Source organism: Corvus hawaiiensis, chromosome Z (assembly GCF_020740725.1).
Source record: "Corvus hawaiiensis isolate bCorHaw1 chromosome Z, bCorHaw1.pri.cur, whole genome shotgun sequence".
Taxonomy (NCBI): Eukaryota; Metazoa; Chordata; class Aves; order Passeriformes; family Corvidae; genus Corvus; species Corvus hawaiiensis.
In genome coordinates, this window is record NC_063255.1 from 54,049,406 (window position 1) to 54,065,600 (window position 16,195).

The 16,195-nt window shown below is 36.4% G+C and overlaps 1 protein-coding gene across 1 annotated transcript in view; it reads left to right on the forward strand.

Annotated features, from left to right (window-relative positions):
• Positions 1 to 4,326: 4,326 nt before the first annotated feature.
• Positions 4,327 to 16,195, forward strand: part of TMC1 (transmembrane channel like 1) — a 58,535-nt gene continuing 46,666 nt past the window's right edge. Inside the window, exons 1-3 of the mRNA XM_048292305.1 lie at positions 4,327 to 4,360; positions 12,581 to 12,643; positions 12,779 to 13,148. Of these exons, the coding sequence (XP_048148262.1) occupies positions 4,327 to 4,360; positions 12,581 to 12,643; positions 12,779 to 13,148 (467 nt within the window). The remainder of the gene's footprint in view (positions 4,361 to 12,580; positions 12,644 to 12,778; positions 13,149 to 16,195) is intronic.

Here is a 16,195-nt window from a genome sequence, read left to right on the forward strand (position 1 = left end):
CTGTAGAAACGCTGCTAAATATCTCCTTTTCTAATTTAAAAAATAATTACAGAATTTTAGTGAATATTTAGTGAATATTTAGGATTATAAAGTGTTTTTTGGTGTTTTAATAAGACATTCCAATTACTAATAGGGCAGGATAAATTCATTGATCAAGACCAATTTGGATAAATTCCTCTAAATCATATCACCCAAATTTATTGTCATTCACATCAATTGATCAGAATTTTTTTTAATGGCTTCTTTGTGAGACTTTTGATGTTTTTTCTCTCAAGCCAGTTCTTTTTTCTACCATGAGAATCTAATGAAAATTACATCCTGCTGTACTTTTAGGTTAAATTCCATTTTTTCAGAAAAACATGAAATACAGTATTTCAGAAATGTCAGAGAAGTTACAAATGGCTTTACAAAGAGTAATTGTAAAAGTGTGTTGGAATTCCCTGTAGTTTTTTTGACTTAGTCATTAAATTTCCTTTTCACCAGGGGCTTAGAGATCTCTACACAAATAAAGTCTGTCTACAAGAAGATTTAATCTGTAACTCTTTTCTCAGTCAATACCTGTGCAGCATCAGAATAATGTTACTTGTTTGGCATTCGTTATGTTTGGAATTCGTTATGTAACATAATGTTAATGTTTATGGCATTCCCTAATCAACAGCTGTACTCATTGACTTGGGAATTAATTAATATTCGAAAAGACTGTGAGTCAGATTTTGGAAGTTTCTGGCACGAAATTAATCAATCTGATTTGTCATCTGACTGTGCCTTTCACCCTTGCCAGGGTCTCCCCAGTGCCAAAGTCAGTGTCACTTCCCTGCTCTGCTAGCACTGCTGCAGGCTGATGCCACTAGAGGAAGTTTTGACCCCTATCCTACCCCAGATGCTTCCTGGTGCAGTCTCCTGCTGCTCCCAGACATGATTGGCAAAATCATCCACTCAGCTGTGAAAAAGATGTGGGATAATGGGGGTCGTAGGCACAGACTTACCAGTTAATGCTGTTCAGACTCCTCTGAGTCATTCAAATGCAGAGTTAGGGAAAGATTGACATTAAGTAGTATATTAGAATGAAAAAAGCGTTTCTGCTAGCACAGTGACAGTGCCATGCGTTCACATTGTTTTCCTATCTACTTCCAGAGCTCCCTGATTTTATCATGTCCTTCAACAGGCAGAATATACATTTTGTGTGCCTCTAAACAAAATGGCATTTTAAAATTCTGTCCTGAAGAGAGTAACCTTTAGCCAAGTCTGTCAGAAAATAATTTATTGCCCTAAGTTTTGGATTAAGTTTAGAAACAGAGGAAAAATTCACCTTGAAACATGTAAAAATCAGCATTCAGTGCATTTCATGGTTGTACAAAGTGTTTTTAGCTGCTGTGTAGAAATATGAAGAAGGAAATTACAGTGGCTCTTTGTGCAAAGGTTGTGGCACTGTAACTTAAAAGCCGTTTACAAGCAAAATCGACATTGCAGATTTACTGAGGCATTAATGTTTGCACAAAACATACTTAAGTTGTCATTCTTTGGTGTCATTGCTCTTTTGCTTGGGTAGATTTATCTGTTTGGCAGATGACTATCAAACGGGTTATCACTTTAGCAGTATGCAGACCGGTATGCAGACCAGTACTTTCCACTTCTTCTTCATTATGGGTTTTCAGCTGAGTTAGAGATAATTGTGTATCTCCATCCTCAGCTTTTGCCTGCCATGCATGCTTCAGCTCTTAGAATATATACTAAATGTTTTTGACAAAGAGATGCAGATTTGAACATAGGGAATAAAATGTGATGTGATTGCCAACAATGGAAACTTTCACAGTTTTCAACAAACTCAGTCAGGACTAAGGCCAATTCTCTAAACCTGACTGCTCTAGGGCTATTTTTGTAATTTTTTATTTATTAATAGCATTCGGTATTGTTCTGGTTTCATTGCTATTGTATAGAGCTAAGTTAAAGTTGTTTGGGGTCTTTTTGTTTGTTTGGGTTTTAGTTTTATTTGGTTTGGTTTGGTTTTTTGGGGGGTTTTTCATTTTTTTGTCTTTCAAGCATTGTGTGCTGTAAAGAGAACCTAGTGTTAATGAAGACTGTTCTCAATCTCTGATTAGTATTTGAACTCCCAGGGTAAAGGGAAATCTAGCACATATCTCCTTGCTGTGTTAGCTCCAGTGACAAGTCTGTCTTCAAAGGTTTGCAGCCTCTTCCTGTCTCCTGTCTCCTGACCCTGGCTGCTCTTTCCCACATCATGTCAAAATTTGACTAGCTCTTCTGTGCTAATACAATTGTTTGTGGACTGTGCTGTGGATGGGATCACTGCACTAAGCTGACTTAAGAAATTGATTATTTACTTTGATTAATGATCCAGTGTGCAGCCGCACAGTGGCACATTGATGAGGGCAGCAAGTAGTGGAACTTAGAGAAACATTTGACTCTACAGCCACAAATATAAACTACAAACCAGACTGGAAACACTAACAAGTCGTACTCTGATAAAAGTACTTTATGAAATCTGATTGCTGACTGGGTCAGGACACCTTAAGAAACAAATGAAATGGAATGTGCAAGTGACATATGTCATAGCAACTGTTTACCCACAGACTGCATTCAGACTGCATATATGACTTTAATTCTTTTGTTTATGTATCTTTTTAAATACTGCCTTTGCAGCTCTGATTTTCAAGTTTTGTCCTTTTTTTAGGGTAAGATTAATAAGTCAGCCCTCAATATATGTCCCTTTCCTTTTCATACATCCAGTAAAATATTTTTCAATGTGGCTAATAGACGTGAGTTTTATTAACTTTAAATTCTGAAGAAGGCTTATAGGACCAGTGCTATTGTCCCATTTTGACTGCAACTACAAAATATCTTGTTAGAATTTTTTGACTGTTTCTTTTTGCAAATGCTTGGGAATCCATGCTCATCATTCTTCCCAAGATGTTCTTCTTTCTGTTATTGAAGAAATACAGAAGTCTACCAAATGAATTTTTAGAACAGGATTATTACTTTTCTGAATACTTAAAACATAGTCTAACTAGGGATATTCAGCGATTATTTGAGTGCTTTCTTAAATTTCTTATTTTGCATTAGAAGTCTTTTCCAAGTATATAAAAACACAGGATCTAAGATGTTATGCAATGACTAATATAAGAATGCAGCAAAAGGAAATAATACTAGTTCAGAGAACATATTTTATAGCACAGGGACTCTTATAATTGTAAAGGCAAGATTAATCTCTTCAGGAATATTTCAAATGTGTGATTTTAATGTTCTAACAGAAATAGGCATATGTTTCAAAACAAAACAAACCTCAGCCCAATGCTAAAGTTTGAAAATGAAAAGGTAAAGTAGCTATCATCACTGGATTAGTTTCCAGATAAACTTCCTCCAGACACCTGAATGACAGCTCCAAAGAAAAAAAATGGCTTTCATAGCTGTCAGTGTAAGAGGATCCAGAAACCACTGAGGAGCATCTGAGAAGGAAAGCTATTCTGCAGATGCTTACACCCTTTTTCAGCTGGATGACACTGAAAGAATTTCACATAAGGAGTTATGATGGAATCATCTAGTTAAATACAAATACTTAATGCAAGAATTGCATTTCATGTTCTATTTGTAACATAGTCTTCCAGATTTTTACTTCCAAGCCTGACTTGTCTTGTAAACTACATTTTGTCTTTCTTTCACTGTTAATTTAAATAAAAGGCCAATCTGGGTAAAACTGGTAAATTTAGGGCATAATATCCGGAAGTGAGAGTCCTAATAGAACTGCAAGGAGATGCAAATGTAAACCAGCTGATATATCAGAATCTGGCTAATTTTGCTAAGATTTTTTAAATCAGTGTCAGGCTGTTCTATTAAACCTATGAAATTTAAGCATGTCTAAGGTAAAAACTCACTTTCCTGACAGAAAAATAATCTATGTATCTTCCTCCACATGCAGACCTGTAGGTTGGTATACAGCATGAGAGCATACTCATGTGGACATTGTGCAACCTCCTTCCTCAGTAAGGCACTTAAGCACTTAAATGTTAGTGTTAGTCATAAGTAAGTACATTGCAGAAGAGTTTTTTCAGCAATAATAATAAAGAAGGTGAATAACTTCTTTGATTCTTTTAATCCTAGCATGCCAAAGCTAAATAGTAAACTAAACATTCATGAAAGATTCATCACTTACGAAATTAGTATCTTCTTATATTTCAGTGGGTGAAACTTCACCAGCACCATCCATTCGGTGACAAAGAGGATGATATTGTGGTGTGCTTCATCTTGAACCACTCAGCCTCCAGACGCTCTCCTGTATAGGGAGCACCTGCAGCAGCCCTGTGAAATATCACAATGACCAAACAGGACAGGTCAACAGAAGGAAACGGTAATTACAAATATAATTATGCAACTTAAGCACATATTCATTTTCTGCATGTAGCTCAACAGTGTGCAAGTTTTGGTTTTTTCTACTTCTTTTTAATATAAAATCTTGTTAGTCACAATTCATTATCTTTTGTTCAATGATGTGTCTTATTTGGAATTTGCTAGTTGTAGCATGGTAGTGTGGCTTTCCACTGATTAGTAAATCAAAAGATTGTGACCACAGCCCTGTTACTTGTCTTACATTTATATGTGGTTTGTAGGAAAGACTAGGAAAACAGTGCTATTTTGTGGCTTCTCTAAGGAGCACAAAAACAATGCCTCCTTTTCTTATAGCTTTCAATATTTAGTATGAAATGTCGAACTTTCTTTACAGTAAGATTAACAATATTTCCATAGTGATACTATACTGTTCTAGATCTAAGAAAGGTTTTTGTAGGATAATAATGGCTAATGGCTTGTATTGGCAATGTGCAAGGCAAGTCTAATATGGGAAGTGCTCTCAGCTCTCATGAGCAGTACTACTCTTTCTAAAGCAACGATCTCTGTTGTATGCAACAAGCATGATATTTCTTATTGTCAGCATGGAAGAAAACTTCCAGGGGTCTTATTCTTTAGCTCTTGCTAAGTACCAGGGCTGGTACTACAAACCAGGTCTTTCTAGATTTTTAATCCATAATTGGAGCACTCAATAGTAAGAAAATATGTTCTACTACTATAGAAAATAGCAGAAGGGACTGCTGAGCATTTTGACAGAGTATAACACACCATTCATTTTAGAAGTCCATCCCATTTTCTTTCCTTTTATTGTCTGATCTCCTCTGTTATTTTTCTTCACCCCGATTTTTTTCTACAAGACCCTTTACTGACCAATTTAATTTTCAAGCAGTATATGCTAATGGATCTCATTTTGACATAAGAGAATCACAGAATTTAATGCAGCATAGGCAAAATCCTTAATGGCTACAAAAGAATTTTTATCTCCATAAGAAACATTGTGAGCATGACCATAAAACATATATATTTTTATATGCATTTATAATGAACAAATTCTAAGACTAAAAGGGTTCTAAGTTTGCCATAAACATCTGCCTTTTACTTGAAAATAGCTGACTTGTATGGTGATTCTGTGACTTTATTATTAATTCAAATTATAGAGGATATAATTCCCATGGCAAGTCAATGCTGCACACTTTTTACCTGGAGAAGGTAAAGAATTTTGTTGCGGAATCATGATCACTCTTTGACACTTTTTTAAATGAACATTTATCTTGTATATATAATTTACAATAAAATCTAACAATCTTAATGACAGATACGCGTGTATTTGGAGATGAGATCATGTGAGTAAACTTAGGACTGCATTCTGATTTCAGAACACTTGAAAACTCTATTACAAGTAACTATGAGACACTTTCAGAATGCAGTTCTCAATCCACTTCTAACTTAAAAAGGTCCAAGGGCTGGAGTTATGCAGCACAGAGTTCAGGAACTAATCTAGTTGCAGTTTCTTTCTGGGAGGGTTTGTTTCATCACTGCTGATAGTCCTGAGGAATATTCTTGCAACACTTTCAAATAATGCATTTTTGCTTTTTGATATCTTTATCACCAGTGAAACCATTCTTGGTTTGGTGATTCTTCTTGTGTCATAACATGCCTGCTGCTAAGTCTAAAGTAGTAGAAGATGTATGGTTCATTATACTGAGTTCATGAATGTGAACTCATTGTTCCTGGCATCTCATACAGGAAAAGACAACCTTGGCCAAAAATCTTCAGAGTGGATTTCTGAAAGGGAGCGGTTGAAAAGTGCCTATTACCTTCTAAATATAGTAAAAAGAATATGTGATGAGCTGGTCAGCTCTAGTTATCAACCTTTAAAGAGCTTTCTTCTCATGAGATAGCAAGAAATAAAATTGCCTTCAGATTCACTAAGAACATTTGTAACTTGAACATAAACTCTTTTCTCCATATTATCAAGTGTTTTTCCCATTTTAACAGTATTATTAGTGAATGACAACGAGCGAAATAAATCCCATTTCAGAACCAGAAAAGGCCAGACTGGTATGGTTTACTGCAGTCTCAGACTTCTCAGAGTGCACTGAACATTTAGTATTCTGACCCTAATTCTTGCAGTAAAGAGTGCAACAAAAGTGAAAAATTGCCCACCACTACACCATTGTGTGATGGAGACCAAATGCAAGTGTCACGTCTCCTCATTGTTTTATTGCAGTAACCAATGGATCCTGCAAGTTTGTAATCTCTCTAGCCTTGGATAAGGCAAAACACTCTGAGGTAGATCTTTGTCAGGCACAGGTAGGGGAACATAGGTGTATCCACAGAGATGGAGTAAGATACAGAGGCCTGGAAATTTTTGTGCATGTCTCCCTGAAGGGGGTGAAATACTGTGGGGCTTCTCACTCAGTTGTCTTCCTCCTCTACCTTTTGTAAGCTTTATAGCCGTAAAATCAGATTTGGCCTAAAATACTTGCACGGAAATCAAGCAATAAGCAACTTATTTATCCCTGAAGGGAAGATTAGCCTAGAAAAAGTCCTGACTCACAAACTGACAGCCAGCTCAAACCTTGCTACGTGTGAGTACAGCCCAGAAGGAAACTGGGAAGAAGAGAATGTAATCAGATGATGTGCCCCATGCTAGCTACAGTGTCAACATGACCTATGTTAGATCAGTCTCTGTCCTTTCAGTAGAAAATCAGTAATTTTTTCTTACCAATTGAGAAAAAATGAGCTATTTATGGATGTGGATTGAATGGATTTCATTTGCTCCCTGTGGTGCCCAGGTGCAGTTTTCAAATACTGCGTGGGTTACAACTAGGTGGGCAAATTTTCTTTGCTGCATAGAGGGAAAACTCATTTCCCCTGAGACAATTTCTGGAAACTCTTTAGCCATATAGGCTTTCAGGGCACAGCATGTACATTAGTAAGTCTTCCAAGATCCTGGTGTCATTATGACATTGTAGCATAAATATTCTGCCTACTTTAGTATTTATGATATTGCCAATTTAGGTGGGAAAAATAAGCAATATATTAGACAGTTTCTGTGTAGCTGAATAGTAATTATATTTTACTTTATAAATTCATAGCTACTGCTGGTCAGGGTACATTTTTTGAGTTGTGTAATTTTTATTTTTGTTCATTGGAAGTAAAATTTGTGACACTTACTGGGAAAAACAGAGGAAAAATAAAGCACGGTCTCACATACTGAGTGCTATGGTTGCTCTATAAATGTAATTTTTATTTGAGATTTCTGTGTTTCAAGCTCTCATCTTTTGTGCCCAAGGTGGGCCAAGGTGTTCTTCCCAAAGTCTGGAAAGAGACTAAGAGGATGGGGTCTCTAGTGTTATGGTCTCAAATCTTGGATGTTGAAGTCTGCACTAATTCACTTTACAACTTTCTGTGATATCTTGATATTTGATTTGTGGTGTATTTCACCAGAAGGGTGTTACTTCTAGTGATATTTATTGTTACAGAGGTGTTGTGAGATACTCTCATGTTTCAATGATCAGGAAGAATAATTTGGAAGTGTGCGTAAATATGTACAACTGAATATTACAAAACTCTTCCCTCTTTTTGACTAGTACTTAACAGGCATTTATTGTCTAATACAATCTTGCATTTCTGACATTTCCTTGTGTTGGACACTTGGTTTATTATCCACGTAGGCTGATGTTTTTCCAGCACTGAAAAGATGTGGTCCAATTCAGAGGAAAACACAGTAATTGCTTACAAGGCTCTGTTGGTAGATGATCCATTTAACTGGCTTGACAATTAATTAATAAAGTAGAAATTTATTTTATTACATATATAAAAAGTCAGACAGCATTTTTTGATATACAGGTTACTTTGCATTCCACTGAATTTTTTGTAGCATCAAAATGCAGAGTTGCTTAGCAGCAGTCAGCTTTACACAGTAATAGTGGGAGCACAGATATTACAAGACTGGGCCATGTTGTACGAATTAGTTTCAAGAATTATTATCCCTCTCACAGTGAAAGATCCTGAAAACTATGTCAGTACAGAATAAGTTTTAAAAAATCCAAAGCATGAAATCCGGGTAGTAGCTTCTGATAGAAGGTGTATGAACAACTTGGGAAAACAAGGTAAGGATAAAACAATCCTTATGATCTACTAAATAGACACCTCATAGAACAAAGACTATGGTGTTATGCATTTTTTTCTGTCCTTCGTTTCCTCAGCAGCCAACATGTCAATGTTTGGAGCACTCTCCTGAGCTGTCTGATATTCTGCCTTGTGGCTGTGACTTACAGGTTAGTCTGAGCCCATATTCAGGACACCATCTTTAAGTCTTGTAGTCTTATATATGGCTATAGTCTAAATAAGACTTCAGGTAAAATGATAGCTTACTTAGATTACACTATCACTGCCCTTAATCTAGAAAGATGAGAAAGTTTCCCTTAAACAGCTGTGAAAAAAAAAATAAGAAAGTGGTTGGATTTCCTAGAGTAAAAGGACTTATGGACTATATCTTCAAACATACTTAATGATCTATATGCAAATATAGATCTTGTCATTAGGACAAGATGATGTATCCTGGAAGATGTAGAAGTTGAGCTTTTGCTCTGGGTCACACTAACTCAAGTTAGCTGAGTCAAAGGCTGCTATTAGACTATGAATATTAATGATGTGAAGATAAGGGGTTCTATCAACCCTCTTCTGGAAAAATTAGTAATTCTAGACAGTGCTTTCGTGATACTTAGTTATTTTTACAGGAGGATTCACTGAACTTTTGATAAGTGGGATCACACGATCTGTTTAAATATTCCCTCAATATATGATTTTCCCATATAGTGAAGATTTTGTTCCTGCAACGAATACTACCATTTAACTTCAACAATCCAAAGCATAAAATATGCATTTCATCTTTCTTTAGGATAACAATACCGTGCCTGAGGAACGTACTCCACTGTTTCTCTATGTTGTGGTTTATAGCAGAACATTTAAATTAACTGCTAAACTGCATTTAGATATAGTGTCATCATGAAGCATAATTTGTGTATTGTTAAAATGCTTCTGCGATAGTTCATTGAGACAGGCTTTCATGCAAGCACCTGAACTGCTCCACTGTGAACTGCCCAGCCTGTTCCTTTCCTCTTTGAAAAGTATCACGGAGTTTATGACCTGAAATAGCTTAATAATAATCATCATCATCATCATCATCATCATCATCATCATTAAAGATGGTAATAATAATGTTACATACGGTAATGTATATTTATCTCTTGTTACTCAAATACCCAGCCAGCTATCAACACTGATCTTTATATATAAAGATATAAATAAATGCAAAACAGACACAAAAAACAGTTATTAATACAGCTTGTCTGAAATGCAAGTTGCCAGGGGTAGCTGTAGTGTGAATGCAGTGTGGGGTGGCTGTGTAGCTTACATGAACCCATGCACGTATGTGGTTCAGGACAATTCTCAGGGGTGGTAAAGATCTTCCAGTCCCTCTCCTCAGTGATTTTTTTCTCTTCTAAGCAACATGAACTGCTGTCACAACTGTCACAAGTCAGTAACTTTTAGCTCTACCTTGAGCTTGAGCAAAAAGCTCTCTGCATGCATCTATGTCCTAGCCAAAGACGTGGAAGAGGTCTCTTATTTTGTAGACACACTGGAATGAGAAGAACACACCTCTAACAGTCTTCATAGTAACATAGCTTATCTCTATGTGAAGTTCAGTTTGGAGATACAATTTTAAATCTTTGCAGACACAAATTTTGAAGCTGCACTAATTCTTGCTGGGCATGTTTATAGTACCCACTTTCAGCTGCATAATTCCATGTAATCACTGGTCTTGCTTTCTAGGTTTGTTTTGTGGCAATAGCTATTTCTGTTTGATTTTAGGCTTTTTCTTTATTTTTTAAAAAATCATTCTTTATCACTCATGTACCTGGTAATTTAGATGAAAAAAACCTTTAACACATAGAACTTATCATTCGGATATGCTCACCCTAGCAGTGTTTTCCATGCTTTTTTTTCAAGCACTCTGAAATCTGTAAATTAGCTTAGAATTTTTTCTCAAATTTTCAGTGTAGTAAATCTGTTATCCTTATGCTACTAGAATTAAACAGACTCCAACAGCTATCTTCTACCTTGTTTAAGTCTCTGTGTCTCACAATCCCTTGTCACTGTTATTGTTATGTCAATATGATGTCGACTCAAGATTGGTAAACTTCACTGCTAATGCATGGTCCAGTATATATGATAAACTTCCATTTGTCTGCTGGTTGTATGGCCTCATCAGACTCTGCACTGAGGCCAATCTCTAACCCATTAAGTACTTTTCTTTTCTGGGCATTTCTCTTTGGCCATAGGAGATCAGCCAAAGCATTTGTTTCGATAAGAAATAGTGCCCTAGTGTGGCATGTGAAGTATCTCTTTAGAGGTGTCTGTCTTCATCTTTGCAAGCTTTCATTAGCAGCACAATGGTCTTTATCAAAGGAGATCCTGTTACTGTCAGCAGCAGAAGGTATGTGTCCAGGCAGAACAAAGGAACACTTATTGCCACATTTCAATGGTGATATCGAATGACAATATTTTTGCATAATCTTAAAAATCATGGTGCAGATGTTGTAGAAATGGTAGAAAGTGTTAATTACAATTAAAGGTTTTGCATAGGGAAGTTAGACCCAGTTTAAATATGTTACTTAAATTCTAGTTAATAACTCTTTTCCTATAACTGCACATAGTGAAACAAGACCCTGGATTCCTTCTTGTTTGCAGCCTTACATCTTTTACTCATTTTCTTTGATACTAGGCAAAGTCAAGAAGTTGCCCTTCATAGTTTGCTACAGCAGTCCCTAAATAAACCAATTTGTATATAAATTTTCAATGAGTCACTAGCATCTTAGTAATATTTATAAAAGAAATTGGGGAACCAGGGAATGTGTGAAGAAAGAATATAAAGAAAAATTCAGAAATGTTAGAGATGAATGAAAAAGGAAGATACCTACAGTTTCTTCCCAAAAAATGCAACTATATGGATCATCACCTATCACCTAACCAGAGGGGAAGCTGGACAATATACACATGGAACATGCAGATTATATAGGTGTGGAATGACTGCTACCTACTTCTACTGTTTCATGGTAATCTCTCTTAGCCTTCTCTTTAATTTCCTACTACCATCTATTTCTGTAAATACCACTGATGTATCTAAAGTGCTTTCCCATGCGTAAAAGCTCAAGGATACCTTAAAAGAGCCCATTAGAACCTGGCTTCTCAGATATTGCTTCTGAAGAAATTTTGCTAGGGAATATCAGTAGCAGTTTCAGAAATAACCCGTTAAGTAATATGTCCATACCAATGTATTCAAAGAGCACATTAATTAGATATTAATTAGATATTATGATATATATAATACATATGAGAGTATTTTAATTTATTCTCTATAAATCCATGATTGCAGTTTCAAAGTGTACCAGGCAAATGAAGTGGATAATTTTCTACTTATTGATGGGTAGCGCAGACACTGTCTCTTGTTGAACTTACAGAGAATGAAAAATTAAGCAAGAGATCCACTCCAAATCAAAGATGTTTCTAAGGAGACTCACTACAATCTTCTATAAATAGACTATCCCTCTAAAGCCTTCAATGTTAAAATCATCTCATGTGGTAGAGTGGTAGAATAGGATTGTGGTAGAGCACTCAATGAGCTGGATCAAGTTTTGTCACTGTGCTTAGAGATTTGGTTGCTGGAACTGTGAGTAGGTCTTCTCTTTCTTCTGGAACTGCACTCTTCAGCTATGCTGCAGCTCTGGATCTTCATGCCCTCCAGTCAGTCAAATCACAAAATGATTCTTTCAGTATTTTTTAATCTCAGTCAGTGTTTGATCTTTCATGTTTAAGAAAATCTCAGAGAATTTTCTGAGAAGCATTTTCATCCTTGTTCTCCAAATTTTAGGGTATTTTTAGCATCCTCCTTTCCTATATATTTCTTCCACGAGAAAGAGTTCTTCCCAGCATCCCTTTGAGGTTTATTTATCTGAGTGCTGAAGGAAAGTGTAGCTGTTTTTTCTATCTTCATTTACCTCTTGAAAACTATTTGCCATGTTCCAAAAAGCTGGGTTCGTAAAATGTTGTAAAGAAATATAAAGCAGTAATTGCCAAGAATTTCTTGAAAGCCCTGCATTCCTAATGATTGATCTACTCTTCACATGCACTGGCCTTTCTTTTCATTTCACAGATGGAAGTGATGACAATGAAGAAGGCAGTGCAGTTGAGAATGAAGAAACTGTCAAAGGAACAGGTCAGTAATGTGGATTATTTTGAGGCCAGACACAGATGCTTTCTGATTATTCATAAGAATGAAGGAGGAAGAAAGGTCTCCTTCTGACATACTCCCATTCTCTCATGTGTTTTTAATTTTTTTAATCAATCACAAATAAAGGGAGGAAGAGAGCAACACCAAGAACCAGAAGGGGACGTGCCAGAGGGAGAGATAGGCATGGTGATGAGGAGGATGAGGATGATGAAGATGGGACAAGGAGAGCTGGGCATCGCAGGCACAGAAACCGTAGACGAGGACGACCAGCTGGAAATGAGGCCAGTGATTCTGATATGGAACCTGCAAAATCCAGAAAGAACCAGGAAAATCAGAAATCCAAGGAAGATGATGAAGAAGAGGAAGATGAGAAAGGGGGTAAAAGTGGGAAGGGTAAAAATGAGAAGGAAGTGGACAAAAAGGCTGATAAAAAAGGGAAAAAAGAAAAGGCCAACAAGAAGAAAAAAGACAAAAAGAAATCAGGATCAGGGTAATGAAGTTACTTTTTTTCTTATAATAAAACCATAGTTATCTTACATAAAACCTGTTTTCATTTATAACTGTGAAATACCAAGAGTCAATATGAGTCCCTTGTGACAGCCAAATTAGAGCTGGACAGATATTCTTTCCTCCTGCAATGAGGAAATGCTGGCTGAATGAAATGAAAACTTTCCAGAAAATCATATCTAGTTATATCCTAAGTTTATGAGCTGTTTTCTAGAGAAAACATGTCAGAGGAGAAGTGAAAGTGGTGGACAGAGGTGATAACAGGTGAGATCTGCCCCGCTTTTTTCTTTCCGCAAAACTGAAATGCCCCAAACCCCAAGTTGATAACCCTCCAAGAAAGCCAAGTTTTATTTCCAATATAGAACTAAAATCTTGATGCTTCTCAGAAGATCATATTCTTGTTTCTCAGACAGCTTTGAGCCATATTTTTAAGGTCAGTGCCAAAATTTCAAGAACTCAGAACCAAAAATTGAGACGAGATTTTCCAGTCTGTCTCCCACTCGCTTCCTCTGAGATGTCACTTTACAACTTTTCAAAGCATCTAATACCACCTGGGGTTTTTGGAAGACTCCAATGACAGGGAGAACTTCAGAAAAATATTTCTACTTCTCTGCCATCCTAGCATTCCCTTGTTCCTTGTCCGTTCTTGTGCTTTTGAGGGGAAGCAGCCCCTCGGAGCAATGTATAAGGGAGCAAATGGAGCTAGGCACACTTATCTCAGTGGAGGGGAAGAGAAACTCCCATTCCTCATTCAGCACTTTTTACAACTCTTTCTGTTCCGAGAGGCATCACTGGAGAGCACAGCAGGAGTAAAAGGAAAGAAAAAAATACAGTGAGATATGCTGTTGTATTAATTTGTCTGTGATCCCATTTCTGTATATTTCTACTTCACTTCACTTCCTGATGAGAATGGCTAAAATCTTTTTTCTGCTGGCTCTTCACTACGGTGGCAATTATACTCCTGCACCCAGTTTGCTGTACTCATAGAGCAACAGTCCTGAATGTGCAAACCTATGTTCCTTTGTTTATTGGTTTCTTCATTGTAAACGTTTACTCAGTGTTAATTAAAAAAGGTCACTGAAAATAGAAAATTGAATGAGGGCACAAAGTTTTTCATTTCAAAGTTCTTAATATTAAAATACTTAAATTTTGGGCTAAATAACTAGAAATTGATACCTGGAACAAGACCTTGTTCTTAAAGTAGTAAGTCTATCAACATTTGAGGAAAAATTGAGGACATGCTAGAAGATAACTCAAGAACATTGTATTTTTAGACTTTTACAGGAGCTGCTGAAAATATTTCAGAATAGTATTTTAAAGTATATTCAAAAGAAAAAATGAAATAATGTAAGAATGAAGGATAGCAGGCTGGTGGTCTGTTTGGCTGTGATCCAGACAAAGGATTTGCCAAGCTTCAGGAAAGAAAAGAAGGCTGGCAGTATAGAATACAGCCTGTCTAGCAAGTCCATGAGGACTGTCCTGGGACAGGACCTATCACAAAAAATACTCTCTACTGTTTAAGCATAGACCTTGCTGATGCAGTTTTTTAATTGCCAAGGTGTTTCAGCATGAAATAGCATTAAAAGAGTGAAATCAGAAGTTGAGAAACAAAACACCAAAAAAATTTCCCCACATTAAAAGAAAAAATGAAACAATTTGACAGAGAGATAATGTTGTATTTACTGCTGTCATTGTGGCCTTTGCTAAACTTAGCAACATTGCCCATTTTGGTGAGGTCACAGTACGTCAGTAGAATCTGCTGCTTCATGGTCTGTACTTTTCATTTAAATCAGATAAATCTCTTCACACACTACTTTTTCTACCTAAAGGACATAAGCGAATCCTGGAAGAACTCTGAATTGATTTGCAGAGTTTGTTTAGTTGTTTTGGTTTTATTAAAACTTAAATATTCTGCTCTTGGTTTATTTGTGGTAGTGAGTTTCACAGGGTGATTCCATGATGAAAGGAGTTCTTTCTTGCTGGTTTTAAATCTTCTGTTCTTAGATGTTAGTGGTTGTTGGTGAGGCTGATTGTTACCTGTAAATGAGGGTTTGAGGAGGGTCTACCCTACACTGTTCATAATCATCATCCCCAAAATACCAATGATAAATTGCTCCCTTAGTCTCACTCTGGGGATCTGATTAATGGATTAAAAAACCGTTTAGTTCTTTACTGCCTTGTTTCATTTTGTCCGACTGATCTTAGAAACTGTGTGCAGTCACATGAGGAAAAAAAATTGTTAGAAAAGGAATTCTGTTTTTCCTATTGCATAGCTCTATCTATGAGTAGATAAACTGACCTTTATTAGGTTTACTTGAGAGTATAAAACTTATGCAAAAGCCCAGAGATACACGGAAGGTTAAGGCAGTACAGCCACTGTTACTTTTTGCTAAGTGAATAGCACTAACTGAGAGGCAATGCTATGGGGATTACCCATAAAAATAGAATTTACACAAAAACCTAGAAAGAAAGGTTTCAAACTTAGTCAAATTTATTTAATTGTCATGCTATACTCTCTAAGTCGTACCAGTCTTATCCTGTAATGTCCAAGCTCAAAGAAAACATTTTCATCCTAATTTTTACTGCTAGAAGCAGAAGTAATGAGAAAAGTAGTTTACATCCATAAAGAGAAGATGAAACTAAAACCAAAACAGAGATGTCTAATAAAGTCATAAAACCAAACTACAGATGAATAGAATGAAGTCCGTTATGTATGTAACTTGAAGAAGCAGTCATTTCAAGAGTTCTATTGACTTAGATGTGTATTGAATTGGAGCCAAGGAAGATGGGGGCTTGATGTCATGTTATTTACTGACACTTTATGCTGTATGTTAGCCTGCAGGTCACAATGAACCCTTCTGGACTTCAAATGTACGAATCAAAACCTTTTATGAAAGGCTAAGACTTTTGGTTGCAGAAGACGGAATTTTGAATTCCTGACTTGAGTAACATGGGGTTCCACCTCTTGAGCTAAAGGGGAAAAGTCTGCTGTTACTGCACCAAGTTTGGCTGCATAATACAAACACACTA